Source organism: Rhinolophus sinicus, chromosome 18 (genome assembly GCF_057876585.1).
Source record: "Rhinolophus sinicus isolate RSI-liver-muscle chromosome 18, RSI-T2T, whole genome shotgun sequence".
Taxonomy (NCBI): Eukaryota; Metazoa; Chordata; class Mammalia; order Chiroptera; family Rhinolophidae; genus Rhinolophus; species Rhinolophus sinicus.
Genome location: NC_142518.1, coordinates 28,377,473 through 28,396,683, shown reverse-complemented (window position 1 = coordinate 28,396,683; position 19,211 = coordinate 28,377,473). Strand labels below are relative to the sequence as shown.

At 43.4% G+C, this 19,211-nt stretch overlaps 1 protein-coding gene across 1 annotated transcript; it reads right to left on the bottom strand.

Annotated features, from left to right (window-relative positions):
* Nucleotides 1-1,238: 1,238 nt before the first annotated feature.
* On the bottom strand, nucleotides 1,239-15,166 carry LOC109438503 (E2F-associated phosphoprotein). Its single transcript, XM_019718412.3, is given in 4 exon segments — nucleotides 1,239-2,415; nucleotides 11,673-11,797; nucleotides 14,207-14,212; nucleotides 15,145-15,166. Coding segments are annotated over 4 exon segments (1,050 nt in total). The 3' UTR covers nucleotides 1,239-1,518.
* Between the last annotated feature and the right edge of the window lie 4,045 nt (nucleotides 15,167-19,211).

Below are 19,211 nucleotides of genomic sequence, written 5' to 3'. Positions count from 1 at the left end.
TAGTTGTGTTCCGGTCAATTTCTCCTTTTAGTTCTGTTAGTAGTTGCTTGGTATAATTCGGTGCTCCCTGATTGGGGGCATATATTTTGATGACTGTTATGTCTTCTTGTTGTATAGTCCCCTTTACCGTTATGAAATGTCCATCTTTTTCTCTTGTTATTTTTTTCACCCTGAAGTCTGTTTCATCTGATATCATTATGGCTACACCTGATTTTCTCTGGGTACCATTTACTTGGAATGTCATTTCCACCGTTTCACTTTGAGTCTATGCTTGTCCTTGTAGCTGAGATGTGTCTCTTGGAGACAGCATATGGTTGGGTTTAGTTTTTTGATCCAATCTGCTACTCTGTGCCTTTTTATTGGTGAGTTCAGTCCATTTACATTTAGGGTGATTATTGATATGTGAGGATTTCCTGTCATTCTATCTTTAGTTTACTGGTAAGGCTGTGTCTCCATTGTTTCTTTGCCTTTTTGTTGTTGTCTATTATTTCTGTGTGGTGGTATTCTATGATGTTTCCCTCTGTTTCTTCTTTTATTACAGTACATATTTCAGTTCTGGATTGTTTTTGAGTGGTTACCCTTAAGTTTATGTAAAAGAAAGTTTGATATTTAGAGTATTCCATTTTCTTCAGCACGCTTACTTTCTCCATTCCCATATTCCGGTTCAGGCCTTTACTCTCCCCTTTTTTATGTTTTGGTTGCCACAAATTGTCCCTGTTGATGGTGGTCGAATAGCCTCCTTTAGTATTTCTTGTAGTGCAGGTCGTGTATTAGAAAATTACCTCAGCTTCTTTATGTCTGGAAAGGTCTTTATTCCTCCTTCATAGCTAAAGGATATCTTTGCTGGATATATTATTCTTGGCTCATAATTTCTCTCTTTCAATAGTTTGAATATTTGGGTTCCACTCCCTCCTGGTTTGTAGAGTTTCTGCTGAAAAATCTGATGATAATCTAATGGGCTTTCCTTTGTAAGTTACCGTCTTCTTTTCCCTGGCTGCCTTGAGGATTCTTTCTTTGTCGTTGATTTTAGACAGCTTCAATACAATGTGCCTTGGAGAAGGCCTGTTGGGATTGAGGTAATTAGGTGTTCTATTTGCTTGTTGGATTAGAGGGTCCATTTCTGCCCACAAGTTTGGGAAGTTCTCATCAACAATTTGTTTGAATATATTCTCTGTTCCTTTCTCTCTTTCTTCTCCTTCTGGTATGCCCATTATTCTTTTTTTTTTTTTTTTTTTTTAACTTTTTGATTCTAAAGAGTTTTAATAAATAAAAAGCCCCAAGTCTCCAAAGTCCATCAAAAAGGGAATGAATGAATAATCAATCCCATGAGAGCGGGAGGAAAATTTTAAGAGAAGGGGAGGGATGAAGGTTGATTAACCATTCTCTTTCAAAAAGATAAAACACTGCTTCCTCAAATAACCACTCAGAATGTCACTTGATGTGAACAGGCAGGAGGAAAATAACTTGTCAATATTTGCCTATATACAGTATTGGGCAATTAAAAGCCAACACAGCTACTTAGGAATGGCTCGCTAAAATGTTGAAAAAATGAAAGACTTCGTCCTTGTCATAGACAGCCACCTCCGTGGAACATTCGCTGCACATGACTGGGTGATAGATTTCTTCCACTTGTGTCTCTGCCTGCTCTGCAGCATCTTCATGGTCAGACCTCATCTTCTTACCGCCTCACCTTTTCTTCCTGTTCTCTGGGGTTTTGTATCTTAGAACCTCCTCTTTGTTGACAGAACAATTCATTACAAACATTGCTCTATATTGAGTTTTGTATGATTCATGCCTTTGGCAATCAAGACACAGAGTGGTCATGCAGGCAGGGCAATTCAAGACAGCATCACTACTCGGAACAGGCTGTTGCTGACGTGGCCTCTGTCTTCCCAACCCATGGTAGCCTCTTCTCCGTGCATCGACCCAGGCCTGATCTCTGTTATCTTTTTCAGGATCATATAGTAATTCATCATTTGTTGGACTCCTATGTCGTTTCTTCTTTTTCTTCTTGGTCACCTGTGCTGTTTTGTCTTCGTCCTCAGAATCATAATCAAAATATATATCATCATAGTACTTTGTCAGAGCTGTTCCAACCTTCCCATTTCCTGAGGAAGACCCTCTTTCCAGAGAGGATAACTTGTCCTGCATTGTTTTTATGGTGGAATTTAATTCAGCTTCCATTTCTTTTTCAAATTCATCTTCACTAGATGATTCACTTTCTCCAGTAAGACATTCTCTGATGAGTTTTTGTTTTTGTTCAGGCATTCCATGTAAAAGCACATCCACTTCATCTTCAGAACTGCTTAAAGCCGGCTCCTCATCGCTAGGCTCTTCAACAGCGTAGGGGTCATAGTCATCTCCGAGCCGGTTCTTGGTGGCCTTCACCCTCGGAAACCGTCTACAGGTGTTGGCCTAGTACCTGTTTACTCCGCAGGTCCCTCCCCTCCCATTATTCTTTTTTTTTTTTTTAATTTTTATTTATTTATTTATTTTTTTAATTAGTTTCAGGTGCACAAGACAAAGCAAAACTTAGACGTTTATCATTTATATCCCTCACACTGTGTGAACCCCCCTCCCCCCATCCACTATCCCTCTGTACGTTCCCAAAACCTCTCACCTTCCCCTTATCCCCACCCCCCCACCCCTCTAGCAACCCTCTGTTTTTCCTCCATGTTTCCAAAACTGTTTCTGATTAGTTCATTCACTTATTCTTTTCTTTAGATTCCGCATATAAGTGAGATCATATGGTATTTGTCTTTCTCTTTCTGACTTATTTCACTTAACATAATGTTCTCTAGGTCCATCCATGTTGTTGCAAATGGTAAGATTTCTTTCTTGTTTATGGCTGCGTAATACTCCATTGTATAAATGTACCACAGTTTCTTAATCCAGTCATCTACTGATGGGCATTTCGGTTGTTTCCATTATTCTTATATTGCTCTTTCTGATGGAGTCAGAAAGTTCTTGTAGAGTTCTTTCATTTCTTTGAAGTCTCAAGTCTCTTCCATCTGTGTAATTTCCAGGGTTCTATCTTCGATGTCACTGATTCTTTCCTCCATCTGGTCAACTGTACTGCCTAAGCTGGTTATTTCATTCTTAATTTCTTCTATTGAGTTCTTAATCTCCAGAAATTCTATTTGGTTCTTTTTTAAAATTTCAGTCTCTTTCGTAAAATGCTCATGTTGTTCTTTGATTGTGTTTCTGAGTTCATTAAACTGCCTTCTTGTGTTTTCTTGCATCTCGTTGAGTTTTTTCAGAACTGCAATCTTGAATTTTCTGTCATTTAAGTCACATATTTCCATATCTTTAAGTTCCTTTTCTGGAGACTTTTCACTTTCTTTCTGAGCTGTCTTGTGGCCTTGGTTATTCATGGCAATTACTGATTTATTATTTCTCTTCCTAGACATCTACAGGAGTGACTTCTGCAACAGGTTGATAGGAAGAGGTCTTTCTTTTGTTTTCCAGTACTTGTTGGTAAAGTGTTTTATTTTCTCTCCAACTGCAGCCTTTTTTTTCTCTCACACGGTAGTGCTATGTTTTCTCTGCACTATTCCAGCTTCTCACACAATGGGGGGATTCCCTGGGAGACGGGCTTCTCCTCTGTTAATAGTTCACCTGGGTCACAGGGCACAGTGTCCCGGTGGGTATGCAGAGAGATTTTGAAGATCCAAAGCTCTTCCTGAACCAGATTCAGAGTTCATATGTTTCAGCAGTTCTGTTTACTCCTGCAGGGATCCGCCCAGATTGGTGAGGCCAGGGGCAGGGTGAGTTGTGAGAGGCGGCCCAGAGCAATGGCAGCGACCACCACCACAGCCAGTCCTGCTTCCACAGCTCCCTCCCCTTTGCCGGAAATAGTTGGGCTGCGAATGTGTGTCTGTGGCCCACAGTTCTCAGAACAGCAAATATTCTGTTCTTTTGATCTGACACGGCTACTGTTCCGCTTCTAGCACCGCGAGGTGGGGGCGGGGCGAGCTCTGGGAGGGGAGGGAGGGGGTGGCTAGTCTCAGTGCCTAAGGCTTCCATTCTCTGCTCGGCAGTGAGGGCTTAACCCATGGTTTTCAGCCTTCTTCCCTCAGTCTTTTCTCCGAGGTCTCTGCCATGAGCGTTGGGTTCAGCCGTGTTATATGCTGCCCCCTCAGCCCTGTGGGCCATAGATGGAGCCCTAGCAGTCCGAGTTCTTCCCTCTCCCGCAGCTGTGGTAGCTCCGGGATGCAGCGAGCTCAGAGCACTGAGCTAGGTCTGCGTCCTGTGCCCGTGCCGCTCCGTCTCTGCACTTCTTCCTTCCCTCCTCCCCTGCTGGCACGATTCGCCCACCTTTAGGTGAGTTCAGTAGTGGGCCTCTTCGTCTTGCCTGTCTGCTGTGCAGGGAGTCATTTGTGGAGTTATTGTTGTTCGATTAGTTGTAAATTCCAGGGGAGCTTTACAGAGGCTCACCTCACACTGCCATTTTGATGACGACCAGGTGTCCGAGTATGTTTGATTATACCAAGCAAATGGGTCTAAACCAGTATTGTCCAATATGGTCAGCACTAGCCATATGTGGCTTTTTAGATTTTAATTTATTAAATTTAAATAAAATTTTAAAATTTAATTTCTCACTTCCACTAGCCATGTTTTTAGTGCTCAATAGCCACTAATGTCTGGTGGCTTCTGTATTGGACAGTGCAGATGTAGAACAGTTCCATTGTCATTGCAATTTCTATTGGACTCTGCTGGTCTAGAACTGATGGGCCCTGACAATTTAATTGTCACATCACTTTTGTGAAGCTTTCATCAGCAAGATGTTTTACAGGAATAAAACCAGCAACTAAGAAAAATGTACACTGAAAGGTACAAATTTGATCACCGTGCTTTTAAAGCCTTTTTGAAAAGTATGAGATGCATACCTAGAAATGAATATAACATAATCAATTATTTAAAAGTGAATTCCCATGTAAGCACCATCCAGGTTAAGAAATAGAACAATTCCAGTCCTCTGGTATGACTCACTTAGTATATCCCTTCCTATTCATAGTCCAACCCTCTTCCCTCCAGGGGTAATCATTAGTCTAACTTTAGACAATTATCACGTTCCTTTATAATTTTATCACCCATGGGTTCATCGCTCTAAGTTGTAGGGTTTAATTTTGCCTTTTAAAAACTTTACATAAGTTGCAACATAAATTAGGAATTATTTTCTCATCTTGCTTATGTTCGAAACAATGTTAGTAAGATTCATCCATGTTGTTGTGTATAGCTATAGTTCATCCACTTCCTTTGCTGTATATACAGAGGGTGCCAAAAAAAGTATACACATTGTAAGAAAGGAAAAACTGTATTAAAATTGTAATACAATGGATGTTGCTAGCATTCATTTGATGAACGCCACCTTTTGAGCTAACATCATACTACACATTGCTACCGTAATTCAACTTCGAAAAGTAATACATAGAGATAAGATCTCTTAAAATGTATACATTTTTTGGCTCCCCCGGTATAATATCCCCATTGTATAATTATGCCACACTTTTCTCTTCTACTGTTGGTGGCCATTTGAGTTTTGTCCACCATTTGACTATTACAAATGTCATCTGAAAAAGAGGATTTTCCATTCTGTCAAGGTGAGACTTGGGTTAATAGAAATGTACAAACATTTCTGACTACAGCCACATTAAGAAAACATTTTATATTGTGACCCAGTATACTCATGAATGCATAGAACAGAAACAAAAATTCTCCCAAGGAATAACTGATTTGATATGTGCAAGGCACTCTGGTATTTTCCTTTATATTTCATTCTAGTTTATTTCCTTTTTTAAACAAGTTCTGGTTGTGACCCACAAAACTGATTTTGGGATCCATTAATGGTTTGCAACCCACAGGTGGAAGAATTTTGGAAAGTTACAAAAGATATGGATGGCAACACTAGATTAGTAGGGTTCTTCCAGGATAAGCCTTCCACGGTTTCCATGACCACCCGTTTTCCCGTTTTTCAGGAGAATGAAACAAACCATGCAGTGAACCAAAACTATCATGACAATCTACTCCTTCCTCTCTTCTTCATCAGAACGGGGATTAAATACAGCACACAACTGAAGCAGCCGGAATGTGGAATCTGTGACCAGTGCCCTCAGAGAGAATCCAGGTCTGTCCGTGTAAAAGCCTCATGCCCCAGATGTGGTTTGCCCACATACCTCTCCCAGGCTATGGAAGAGCTGACCCCTTCCCTCACCTCAACGGCCACTCAGAGGAAAATTTCTTTACTTCTTTATAGAGCTGGCCCTTCCCCAGGGTGTGGAGGAATTAATGACGACTCGGAGCAGCCAAACCAGCTCTGAATCAGAGGATAAGCCTCCTCCTAAGTTCCCCTTGGTGTTTTCCCCACATTCCCAAGTTCACCCACTTCTCAGCACTGCTAACAGAGTGTTACCTCCCTCACCATATGCCAAACTGCCCATTGTCATTGTGTGGACTTGCCTATCTGGGTATCATAGGGGCTCTTTCCCAGCTTGCTGGAGATGGGGCCCCAGAGTAAAGGACCACAGCCTTTCCAGGGTGGCAGGTCAACTTGCCAACTCTGATTTTTCTGCAGAGTTGTGAGCTGTGGGTGGTGAGGGGGGAGTGACATCTGGGAACTGTGGGTGTGGGGTGGGCATGAGGGTGATGGCATTGTTCTACTTTTAGCTGCTGAAGCAAAAACATGTGATGTCCTGGAGAACCTCAAGGGAGTGGGAGGTTAAGGGCAAGGGTTTTAAAGTCAGATGGCCTGGACTCAACCCCAGCTTTCCCACTTTCTGGCTGCATGACGGACCAATTATGTAACCTCAGCCATGGTGTCCACAGGTGTAACGGCTACATCTCCGCACTGTTCTGAAGATGAAATGAGATGATGCACGTGAATCACTAAATGCCTAGCCCTCAGAATGGGCTCGCTGATGAAAGCTGCTGTTATTAATGCTTTACTGTTGTTAATCACACCCAGGAACAGGAAATGGTGAAGAGGCCTCGGCAGTGACTCTGGGAAGCAGCCAAATGCAGAAAGTAATGCCTGGGAATTGCACATATACAGTCACACCCCCCCCTTATCCACAGGGGATATGTTCCAAGACCCCAATGGACGCCTGAAACCACAGATAGTACTGAACCCTATATATGCTTTTTTTCCCTATACATACATATCTATGGTAAAGTTTACTTTATAAGTTAGGCATAGTCAGAGATGAACAATAACTAATAATGAAATAGGACAATTACAACAGTATAGTGTAAAAAATGTTATGTGAATGTGGTCTCTCTCTCTCTCAAAATATCTTTTGAATAGTTTATTTCGGAAACTTCCCATTCAATAGTGTCGAACTGCAGTTGACCCTGCGTAACTGAAATCATGGAAAGCAAAACCATGGATAAAGAGGACTGTTGTATTACACTTGAACCCAGAAACTTGCTCTACCTGGGATGGCAGACACGGGTTTGTCTTGCTGGTCTGTTGGTCACTAGAAACTTCAAGGAGAACTGTGCTGAGAAGGACTCTGAAGCCCCAGCACGTGTCATGGTGGCAAGAGTCAGGACTCGTCCTGGCCAGCCTTGGGCTTGGAGTGGAGAGTTTGGACTGGGGAGACCAGCTGAGCATTTGCCTTTCCTGCCCCTCTCAGGACTTAATGTTTAGTGATTTAATCTTTAATTTTCCAAGATTTTCAAGATGGCTCTTTTTTTTTTTTTTTTTTTTAAGATTTTATTGGGGAAGGGGAACAGGACTTTATCGGGGAACAGTGTGTACTTCCAGGACTTTTTTCCAAGTCAAGTTGTTGTCCTTTCAGTCTTAGTTGTGAAGGGCGCAGCTCAGCTCCAGGTCCAGTTGCCGTTGCTAGTTGCAGGGGGCACAGCCCACCATCCCTTGCGGGAGTCCAACCGACAACCTTGTGGTTGAGAGGACATGCTCCAACCAACTGAACCATCCGGGAGCTCAGCGGCAGCTCAGCTCAAGGTGCCATGTTCAATCTTAGTTGCAGGGGGCAGAGCCCACCATCCCTTGCGGGACTCGAGGAATTGAACTGGCAACCTTGTGGTTGAGAGCCCACTGGCCCATGTGGGAATCGAACCGTCAGCCTTCGGAGTGAGGAGCACGGAGCTCTAACCGCCTGAGCCACCAGGCCAGCCCCCAAGACAGCTCTTTTTTAAAACATTCTCATCAGCATCTTGCTGGGTGGCGTGTAAGCCTCAACCACATTTCTGCCAGGCCATAGTCTATAAGGTGCATATTGAAGGAGGGGTTAGATGTATGAGGAAGGTGGGTTGAGCAGTAGAGGGGAAAAGAAGTGGAAGGAAAGAAACAGCCAATCACAGGATAAGGAAAGTAAACGGGAGAAACTTAGAACCAGTGCAACTTCTCAAAAAGCCTCTCAAGCTCAGGATGGGCCCCAGTGTAAGGCAGCTGTCAATATTCCATACCTGGCTGAGCAAACATCGCCACCCCGTGGCCAAGGAGAGTGTGACTGTCGAGGGGTCAGTTTGGAAACCACATATTTGAAAGATGTGAGCAAATGGGTAGAAAATTTAAAATATTTAAAATGTGTGTTTTTCCATGTGCGTGTAAATGCATGCTTGGGGTGTAGAAACCAGAGAGTAGTAGAGATGATAGTAAAAGGTAAACGAGGAACATGCATCCTTTCTTTATAGCTGACATTTATTGAATGTTTATAATGTGCCAGGCACAAGTCTAACTGTTAAGTGTGGATTATCCCATTTATTCCTCATACCAACCTAATGAGATAGTACAACTATATATCCCCATAGTACATCTGTGGAAACTGAGGCACAGAAGGGTGAATGCACCTGGCCCCAAATCACTCAGCAAGGAAGTGGCGGTGCCAAAAGGTCAACCCTGGCAGTTCAGCACAGAGCCCAGTGCATATATTGGAAACAGAAAGGAGGCCAGAGATTGAATGTAAAATTTCAAAGATTTGTAAAGTAAGTAAGCACAGGAGCTGAATTAATAATGAAAACATGAAAATAATTTACCTTTCCCCAAGTCAATCATTCCACAGATATTTACTGAGCCCTGAGTCTGCTAGGCACTGTGGGGGCTGCGAGTCTGATATGGGGTACAGTTCCCACCCTCAGAGAGTTCACAGTCGAGTTGGGGAAATAAAACACACATGTAAGACACAATCAGAAAGCCACATATAATTGCATTAAAGATGCTGCAAATTGTGCAGGGTCCAGTATAGGTGATGAACAGAAGAAATTAGGAGGCAGTAGCAAGTGAGGCTAAGGAGTGGGGAATGGGAGCATTGTATAATAGGCCACACTAGGTTAACGAAAGTGTCTGGAATTCAAATGAGCATGAAACAAAGGACTTGGACTCCACAGAGACAGATTAAATACTGCTGCGAGGGGAGCTTTAATGATCAGTAATAAACCCCATCTAAGTTGTCGTCCTGCACATTTATTTACTTTTTAAATATTGTACCCCAACTCCTTCCAAAAAGCATTTCAGCAGTGAGATCTCCTGGGCCTCCTATGCCAAAAGAATTTTTTCTTGCCACTCTTTATCGCTGTGACTCCCAAGAAGAGAGGCAAGGAGTGTGTAAAGGGGAAGGGACCATATGGAGGGAGAGAAGAGCTCAGTGGCCTACAGCATAAACTCTGGAGCTGGTCTAGATTCAAATCCCTGATTGATCTTGCTAGCTGTGTAACTTTGGGCAAGTTACTTAACCTCTCTGTGCTTGTTTCATCATTAGGTTGTGATCAGGATTAAGATGATTTAACTCATGTAAAGCACACAGAACAAGGCTCGGCACTCAGTAAACTATTCCAGTATAACTGGAATAAGAGTCATAGTCACATCTTAAAATGCTTATTAATGAACTTTTCTCTTTTGCATTTCAGTGTGGCTGACCCTGTCCCTAGTCACCCTGAGGCAACATCTGCCTGGAATGGGGGGATACAGGGTTATGACTGGGGCTAGAATCAGAAAGGAGGTAGTATTCCCACTTGAGGTGGCAAAATAAAAATTTTTTTAGTTAAAGCCATGATTGTGAAAACCAGGCTTTGTTGTGAGAGAGAACCATTTTCTGTGTCCCTTTGGCTCTCACTTCAACACATCAAAAGCAAATCCTAGAGGGCTGAGGCCACATTGCTCTTGCAGAGCAAAAAGGACATTCTTTCAGTGTGAGGTACCTGGAAAAGGAGACTTGCTGCCCCAGAGAAAGGTGGGCTACGCATGTGAGGAAGTGGGCGATGGGCCCTGGGGGATTGTGGGAAAAGGGAGCCCCCTGCATCCTTACCTAAGCCCAAGAAGCGGCATATTGAATCAGTTCAGAGAATACCAAAGGTTAGGGGCTTTTTTTGTCACTTCCCATTGATGACTCTCTGAGGGACACTTGTCTAGGGCACCACCTAATCACCCATTACCAAGGAGAAGAGCGCAGACAGAGGGAGGGCCGGACTAAGCCCTCTGGGATGGACACAGCGACCCAGAAGCCCAGCCTTGCCCAGGGGAAATGGAATGTGAGGCTGAGGCTGAAAGCCTTCAATCTCTCTCTTCCAGAAGGGGAAGATGTGGGCTCCAGAGTCTGCAGACCTTGGCAGCAGAGTCCAGGAAAATGTGTAGGGCTCAGGTATGAGCTAAAACTGGTCTGACCTGGTCCCAGGACAAGCCTCACTCCAGAAGGTCCCACAGGGCCCTGTGCCATGAGGTCACACTGTCGTGTGGGGCGGCCTGCAGGGTCTCTGGTCCCGCTGCCAACACTAGAACGCAGGATATGGTGAGGCCAAAAAGGAACACCCATGGAGCCATAGGTAGGGGAGTCATACCACTATACTCTCTCTGGCGGCTGGGTTGGAGACACAGGAAGCAGGAACCACACTGTCCGCTGTCCTAACTACAATCCGCGCTTGCCAGCCCAGCCACCATCTTCTTGCTAGCCCCCATGTTCTGCTAGCGTATCCATAACAGTTATATTAGTGGCCAATGGCTCACTGGTTACAGCTGACGGCCAACTAGCCACAGCTGATGGCCATGCAATCACAGTTGATGGCCACTTACTAGCTGAGCCAGCACCTTTCTACGTGAGGCCAAGAGCCTGGAAACTGCTTTCTGGGGCTCTGCCCCCACACCACACACACACACACAGTCTCTCTCCCAAACACCGGGGTGCTGCCATCTTAATAAAAGAGGAGGGGGGGAGGCATTCTGAAAGATAGAGCATTTTAAGTCTAAGATATCCAGTAATTCCAAAGGCACTATTAAATTTAGCCGAGATGGAGATACCAGGCTTAGCAAGGCTTTTTGTTTTGTTTTTTGGAGCCAAATGGGGACAGGGAATCATGAGGAAGTTCAAATCCGTTCTAGAATATAAAGAAAGGAGCTACATTTTATTTGGACTTCTGAGCAGTGTGAGGAAATCAGTGATTCTGCTACCTTTAGACACAGACACAGTAAGTCCACACGTACCGTTTTCTATAGGTTCTTGGAACAGATTTTGAGCAAAATGACATATAACAAAACCAATTTTATCATAGGCTAATTGATCTAAACAAGAAGTAATTTCCTGTAGCATATTTCTGGTCACAAAAACATCGCTAAACTAATTAAAGATCAAAAACACTTCTAATATTAAACATTGAAATAAATGTGAGCTATACAGACATTTAAGAGATGAATAAAAACACGATAATTCTTTTCCAACCTGCTTATTCCAGTTCAGGGTCGCGGTGGCTGGAGCATCTCCCGGCAGCTCAGGGTGCTTAGCGGGCAACCCACCTGCCCTTCCATCACAGGACGCACTCACACCCACACCCACACTCACTTGGTCTGGGACAATGTAGACACGCCCATTCACCACACGTGCACATCTTTGGGATGTGGGAGGAAACCGGAGTGCCAGGAGAAAACCCACACAGACATGGGGAGAACGTGCAAACTGCACATGGACAGTGGCCACGGCTGGGAATCAACTGTTTTTTTTCCTCATCAACCTTATATGAAACAACATTGAACAAAATGACTTTATTCAAGGACCTTCTGTGTGTGATGGAAGAGTCAGCTGTTCTTAATACCCAGACACCTGCCTTTGCTTATAAAGCAAACTTTCTGGAATGCTGAAGAGTTCGGGTGCCTTGTAATCACCTGAGGAACTTAAAAAACAAAGAAAAATGCTGACACCCGGGTCCCACCTCAAGACGTTACCATTTAATTAGTCTGTGGTGTAGCCTGACTTCAGAATTTTTCAAGGCCACCCAGGTGGTTCTAACGGGAAGACGAGTTTGAGAACCACTATATTGAAAAATATTTTCTCCCTTGCTCAGGATATTCTCACTGAATATAGAACTAATAGAGTGAGGAGTATTTGTTCTTACTGAAAATACAATTTCCCTGACATGAGGGGAGGGAAACGCCTGGCTAGTCTGGTGTCTTTCTGGTGTACTTTGCATCCTCCATAGAAAAGCAGGTCTTCAGGGTGGTATCAAGCCATCCGAGTGGCAAGAGCAGCACTGTCTCGTATAACACAAACCACAAATGCCAACCACGAACAGCATTTTAAATTTTCTAATGGCATATTTTAAAAATAACTACAAAGAGGTGAAATTCATTTCAATCATACATTTTATTTAGCCTAATATATCCAAAATATCATTTCAACATATCAACAATATAAAAAAATTAAGATAGTTTCCCTTTTTTGGGGGGGGAGGACTAAGTCTTGGAAATCTGATGTGTGTTTTAACTTACAATACATCTCAATTCAGACTAGGAGCATTTCAAGTGCTCAGTAGTTACCGTAGCGAGTGGCTCTCGTACTGATGGATAGTGTTGGTTTAGACATGATGGCATTCATCAGTATTAGATAATGAATCAGAGTACTAAGGAGATGACATTGTAGCACAAAATTTATTTCCCTTTGAAAACATTTCGATGCTATCAGGGCACTGAAAATGTAATATTTGTTTCCTCCTGTAATCCCGCTTAGCCCTGTCAGGTTATAAAGAGTCCTGCCCTACCTGTCTAGTTCTTTAGGACCTAGTGGAAACCTTGCTTATCTCTTTCCTTCAGAATCAGTTCTCCAGAGAAAGCAGAGAATGAATTCAGTCTGGGAGGTGAATGTAAAGTAGTCCCAAGGAGTTCTAAGATGTAAAAAGTGAGGTCAACATTTAGGCAGAAGAATTAGGGTGTTTTTTTTCCTATAACCCGTGATAGGAGGAGACTTGTGTGATGCTGGCAGCTGAAGACCACACTGCTTCCTTTTGCAACTCCTGGGACCCTCTCCATACTTCAAGATGTCCAAAGCCAATTGATCAGATTTCAGGGCCAATATTAGTCCACATTAAGCCCTTTACAGGTGAAAGATGTGACCTGTAGAACAGGTGGCTGCACTTTTCCTCCCATTGATCTAATTTCAAGAGTGGAGTGTTGGCAGTAAGACAAAATACATAAGGTAGGTCTTATAGCCTGCCGTTAAACATTTAAGCTACTTAAACCTTTCTAATGTGGGGAAACGGATCCTTCAAGATGTGTCAGACCAGCTAACTAGAGTTCTGCATTGGTGTTGAAGGAAATAAAATGTCTTGCTTCTTTTTTTCAGGAAACTGTCCTTGGGGATTTTAACGAAAGAGGTGGATGGTCTGCATAGCGATTGAAGTCTTTCTTGTCCCTTGGCCCGACACCATCAAATGTCAGGTAACTATGACACCTTAACCAAATTGTCTCCCTCTACAATGTGAGCACTTAATAGTCTCCCTCCTAAAATATCAGCTTGAAGAAAATATATATATATTTCTTATTTATCTACTTAAGCAGTGTTAACTTTTTCGTTTCCAAAAAACAAAAAATAAGACTTGATAAACCAGGTTCTAGGCTCAAATGTGCTCTAATTCACTAGTTGACCTGGGGTGAGTCCTATAATTTTTTCCAGGAGAAGAAGAGAGCACCCCTGAGCACAAATATTGTTGTAGAAGAGTAGGATTTCAATCCCAGTGTTCTTTCCTCTAGGGCCTTCATGGTTTCAGCCCAGTGGCCCCCTCATGGCTCTTCAGAGCATGTCTCCAGTGCTTGGAGCTGAAGGCTGCCTTGCCTCAGCCCCCAGCCTGACACCTCAGCAGAAATAACCCTCCCTACTGAGTAAGGGTGACCCTATACATGCCCCTGCCCCTTCAACCCGGGGGACCCTGGGAAATGCCACCAGGCTTGCTTCTTCCCTCAGTCTCTGACATCTGCCACACTTACCCACATCTGCAAATTGGGGGGGGGGGGGAATTTAGGAGTGAGGAGAGCCTAGTGATTTAATGGTTGAGCTTTGGCACCAGACAATATTGGGCTTGAATCCCAACCCTGCTACTTACTGTCCAACCACAGGAAAGTTTCTTTATCTCACGAGTCTCAGCTTTGTTTTCTGTAAAATGGAAATAATCGTAGTAACTGCTGCACAAAATCGATGTGAAGAATAAAAGTGATTGTGTGTGTAAGATGCTTAGCGTGGTGCCTGACTCATATCAACACTATCACTCTCTTCTCCGTCTCTCAATGTGGCTCCTGATCATCTCTCCAGTGTCACCCACCTCCCATTGTCTAGCAACACTGACCTACGGGCTGTTACCTGATGACAAATGCTCCTTTTACTACCGGTCATCCCAGGCTTTTGCACATGTCCCTTTACCAGGAACATTCTTTCCAGTGCCTTCACCAGGCAAATGCGTACTCATGCTTCAGATCTCAAGCAGGAGCAGATCTAAGTTTTATGGGGCCTGAAGCATAAACAAGTTGGCTTGGGAAGAGGCTTTGAAAAAATATTTTTAAAATGAATTCAACATTAGGTAGGAAAGAATATTGAGAATGAAAAGGAAATCACAACAAATTACTGGCGCCCTAAAGATTCAGATCCCTTCTCTGTGATCTCTTTGGACAATGTGGCAGAAATCCTTAGTACATGTGCTTCCATATTGCATCGTGACCTCTCATACCCACCTAGAACATGCTATATAACTCCCAGCATTCACTGTGGCGCCCGAGGCTTAAGTTTTATAAGCTTCAGGGTAAATTCACTTCTGGTCTCAGATTTTATGTCACTTTCTCTGTGAATGTTCTCTGAACCTCCAAGACCAAATCTGGGCTCCTTATCTCTGTCCCTAGGACCTCCTGGCTTACAGTCCCATGGTTGTTCTTACCTCTCTGCATTGAAATCACCATGTTGGGTGTCTGTCTCTTCAAAGAGACTATGAATTCTGGGAACTAGGGCTAGTCTCTTGCATGCCAGTCAATCTTCAGTGCCTACTCCAGCACGGGGCTCACAGGGGCACTCTGTAAATATTTGTTGAACTAATGAATGGATATCTGGTTTTTCCCCTGAAATCTCAGGGAACCCTGATTCTCCAGAGCTGAGAATTCTCCTCCCTGCTCCTTCTAGATGCCCACCGTCCCACAATTTCAATCTTGTGACACTAAGATAATCCCACTAGTGGGACTTCTCACAGGGTAATTGGGTGTAGTTGCCACTATTTTTTTCAATATGACTTCTTCCAAAGAGCTTCTTAACCAGTGACATATAACACAAGAGGAGATGAGGTAAATATGGGCTTTTTTTCTTGGAAAGAGTGGGTAGGGTGCTGTCACACACTTCCCCAATTCCTCATCTTAGCTGAGTCTTTAGTTTTCAAAAATGTCATTGAAAGACACTACAGGTTGTCCTGCAAATGGCTATTTTCCTCCACTTGTTCCTTGCAGGATGCTATTATATTTTTGTGGCTATTTTTCCTCTCATGAACTAAGGGATGGTGGCCCCTTTACCAGCCCCGAGGGGTGAATGTTGTGTAGTCAAAGGAAATCATGGCAATTCCATTCTCCTTGCCAGAGACAGCTTCAGAGCTGGGCCAATAAGGAACGGGAACTTCTGTGGTGGGCGCGTGGCATCTAGGAAAGGTTTTCCTCCTGAAATAATAGAGATAGCAAAAGGGGAATCCATTTTTCAATGGTGGGTTCAGTTGTACATGTGATACCTGGAGCTCAGGTTGTCCTGCTGCATCATCAGACAAGCGTGACGAGGAGGCAGCAGGTTGAGGGTGGATGAAGGAAAGGTGGAAAGCCTCTGGAGCCCGAGGATGTTTGGCCCACTATACTATGTAGGGAGCCGGAGCATTAAGGGTTAAGAAAATGTAACTTCAAGCAGAGTTTGGGAGGATCACTAAGGGGAACTCCGATAAGCATAAAGAACAAACAGACACCTGCTACCCTGGGAATGGGAAAATATCTGAAGGTCTAAGAACAGTCAGGGCCAAACTTTGAGAAAACATAACTAATCTGTACTTGCTGCCTTAGCTGCTTTATGTAACCTTCTTGTTTCTGTGTGTATAAAAGAAAGCTGAAAAATAAAGTAGGCTGCAGTCTAATTAGAACTGTTCGCCCTCCCGATCCCATCTTTGTCTCTTGTCTGTTTTTTCCTCAATCCTCACTCCCCACTTCAGGAACCGTTCGTCTCGTCGGCAGGCTCCGACAAGTGGCGCCCGAACAGGGACCTGAATACTGGGGAATCAGTGAAGGACACCGCTTGCAAATGAGACGCGTCAAATAAGGTTGGTGAAAGCGGTGAGATACCATAGTCGGGAGTAAAATAAAATGGGACAGGGGAACAGTAAAAGGCTGTTTACCCACATATTAAGGAGCATGCTAAAAACTAGAGGAATTAAAACCAGTGAAGCACAGTTGCTTCGATTCTTAGAGTTTGTAATACAAATATGTCCCTGGTTCCCAGAAGAAGGGACTTTAAACTTAGAAACTTGGGAAAAGGTGAGAGAGCATTTGCATGGGTATTATGATGCTCATGGACCCTCTGAAGTACCAGTAGACACTTTTTCCTTATGGAATTTGGTTAGGGATGTGATCGATCCTAGACACGAGAGAATCAGATACTCTAAAAATGACCAACCCAAACTGGATCCCCCTTGGAAGCAGAGGTGCAAAGATTACAAGCTGCACTCACTTCCCTCTCTGTTCAAATGCAGTTAGTTCAGGCTCCACAGACTGGGCCTTTATTAGAAGCTCAATCAGAATAGAAGCCTAGGTTACAATGAAGCTCTCCTCCAAGTGTAGTTGCAGGGCTAGATCCACTGCCCGAGGCCCCTATCAACAGAAAAAGATTCAAGCCGCCAAGCTGCTAGTACAGGAGCAACTTAAAAAGGGACACATTGTTCCCTCCAATTCTCCCTGGAATTCTCTAATTTTTGTTATTAAGAAAAAATCTGGTAGATAGAGATTATGACAAGATTTACAAAAAGTTAATAAAACCATGAAATTAATGGGAGCCTTACAGACAGGCTTGCCCTGTCCTGCAGCCATACCAAAAAACACATATAAAATTGTTTTGGACTAAAAAGATTGTTTTTATACTATACCTTTAAATCCTGATGACTGCCCTAGATTTGCTTTCAGTGTTCCTTCTGTTAATTTACAAAAACCTTTTAAGAGATATCATTGGCTAGTGCTACCTCAGGGTATGGCTAATAGCCCTACATGATGTCAAAAATTTGTATCAGCTGCTATAGAACCTACCCGAAGGACATTTTCAGATATTTACATCATCCACTACATGGATGACATACTTCTTGCCCACTCTTGTGAACCAAAGTTACTTGCTGCTTTTGCTCATTTACAAAAGAAGCTCCACAATTATGGGCTAGTTATAGCCCCAGAAAAAATTCAGCAAGTGCCTCCTTACTCTTATCTGGGATATTGTTTAATGCCTCAGGCCATTGTGCCTCAAAAAATACAAATCTGGCGACATTGTTTAAAAACATTAAATGATTTCCAAAAGCTACTGGGAGACATTAATTGGATTAGACCTCAGTTGCGGTTGACAACTGGTGAATTACAACCTTTGTTTAAAATATTACGTGGGAAAGCTGATCCTACTTCTCCCCGCGAGATAACACGGGGAAGAGGCTTTGCTTGTATTTCTCCAGGTCCGGAAGAAAAACCTTTGTGAATTCCTGGTCGGTGTTAAACCATACCATGAGCGACAGCCCACAGAAGAGGAGACATCTATAGATACCCATCCACACCCCTAGGGTGTGGGAAAGCTCACTTTCCGCAGCTGCAGAAGGACTTTCCACTTTAAACCCTATTAAATGGATAAAGACTTTGGGTAGAGGGTTTGCTGGGGATATTGCTATTCTGTTTATTGTTCTGTTTGTTTTACATAGTCCTCAGATGTGGACAAATAGCCCTCCAACGGGCTGTAAATAAAATAACTACACGTTCTGTGTTTCTCATACTTCAAAAACAAAAAAGGGGGAGATGTAGTCACACAACAGCCTAGCCGACTGTCCCCCCATGTCTTTCCTTAAGGAAAGAAGAGTCTGTAAGACTGTGCCTTTCTGGGACTCTGTTCCATCCTTGTGTTTACACCTTATGTCTCTCTGTCTGGTCCCCAAAAGATGGTTTGCAGCCAAAGACGGGTAAGATATCTCACGGGAGATACAACCTAAGCCAGGCGGAACCGAGTGGGGACCCCCAATGAGCTGCCTTAGAAGATCCAAAAAGGAGCCTTTCCTCCCCTTCCCCCTGCCTGGGAAAAGCCATTGCTGTCTCTGGCTTTCCTCTCTCACCTGATTGTGAGAGAAGTCATGAGGGCAATGAAGATCAGTTCTCTCCACTTATCTCAACAGAACTGTTACAATATGAGCGACTTGACTGAGAAGGTAAGACATCATGGGACTTTATGCTTCGGCTGTTAACAGACAAAGGGTGATTGGAATAAACATTTTTCTGCTATGAGGTATGAGTCTCACAGACCGTGTAAGAAAAAATGTTACTCTTGATCTTATCCAGTTTCATAAAGAGGTCTTGACACTGCAAGAGACCTCTCCCTTAAACACCGATATAGCTGATAATCTCAACAAACTTGTCTCTAGCTTTCACAATGTATTTCCATCATACTCTTCAATGCTTCAATTTATGGCCCCCCTTGTAATTCCACTTGTTGTGATCCTCCTGATACTATGTTTCTTCCCCTGCATCACAAAAGCTGTGATGGGGATAGTCACAGATATTTATGGAGAAATTCACAAAATAAGGCTCCACATGGCTAATAAACCAAAAGCCACTGCCCCTGTCTAACCCCAAAGGAGATCGGTAGCCAATGACGGGTAATGATCAGTAAGCATTTTTACAACCTAAGACAGGAGTCGATCGCTTTGATGATCGATATCCAATGACGGGTAAGTGAGAATGTCTGTACTGA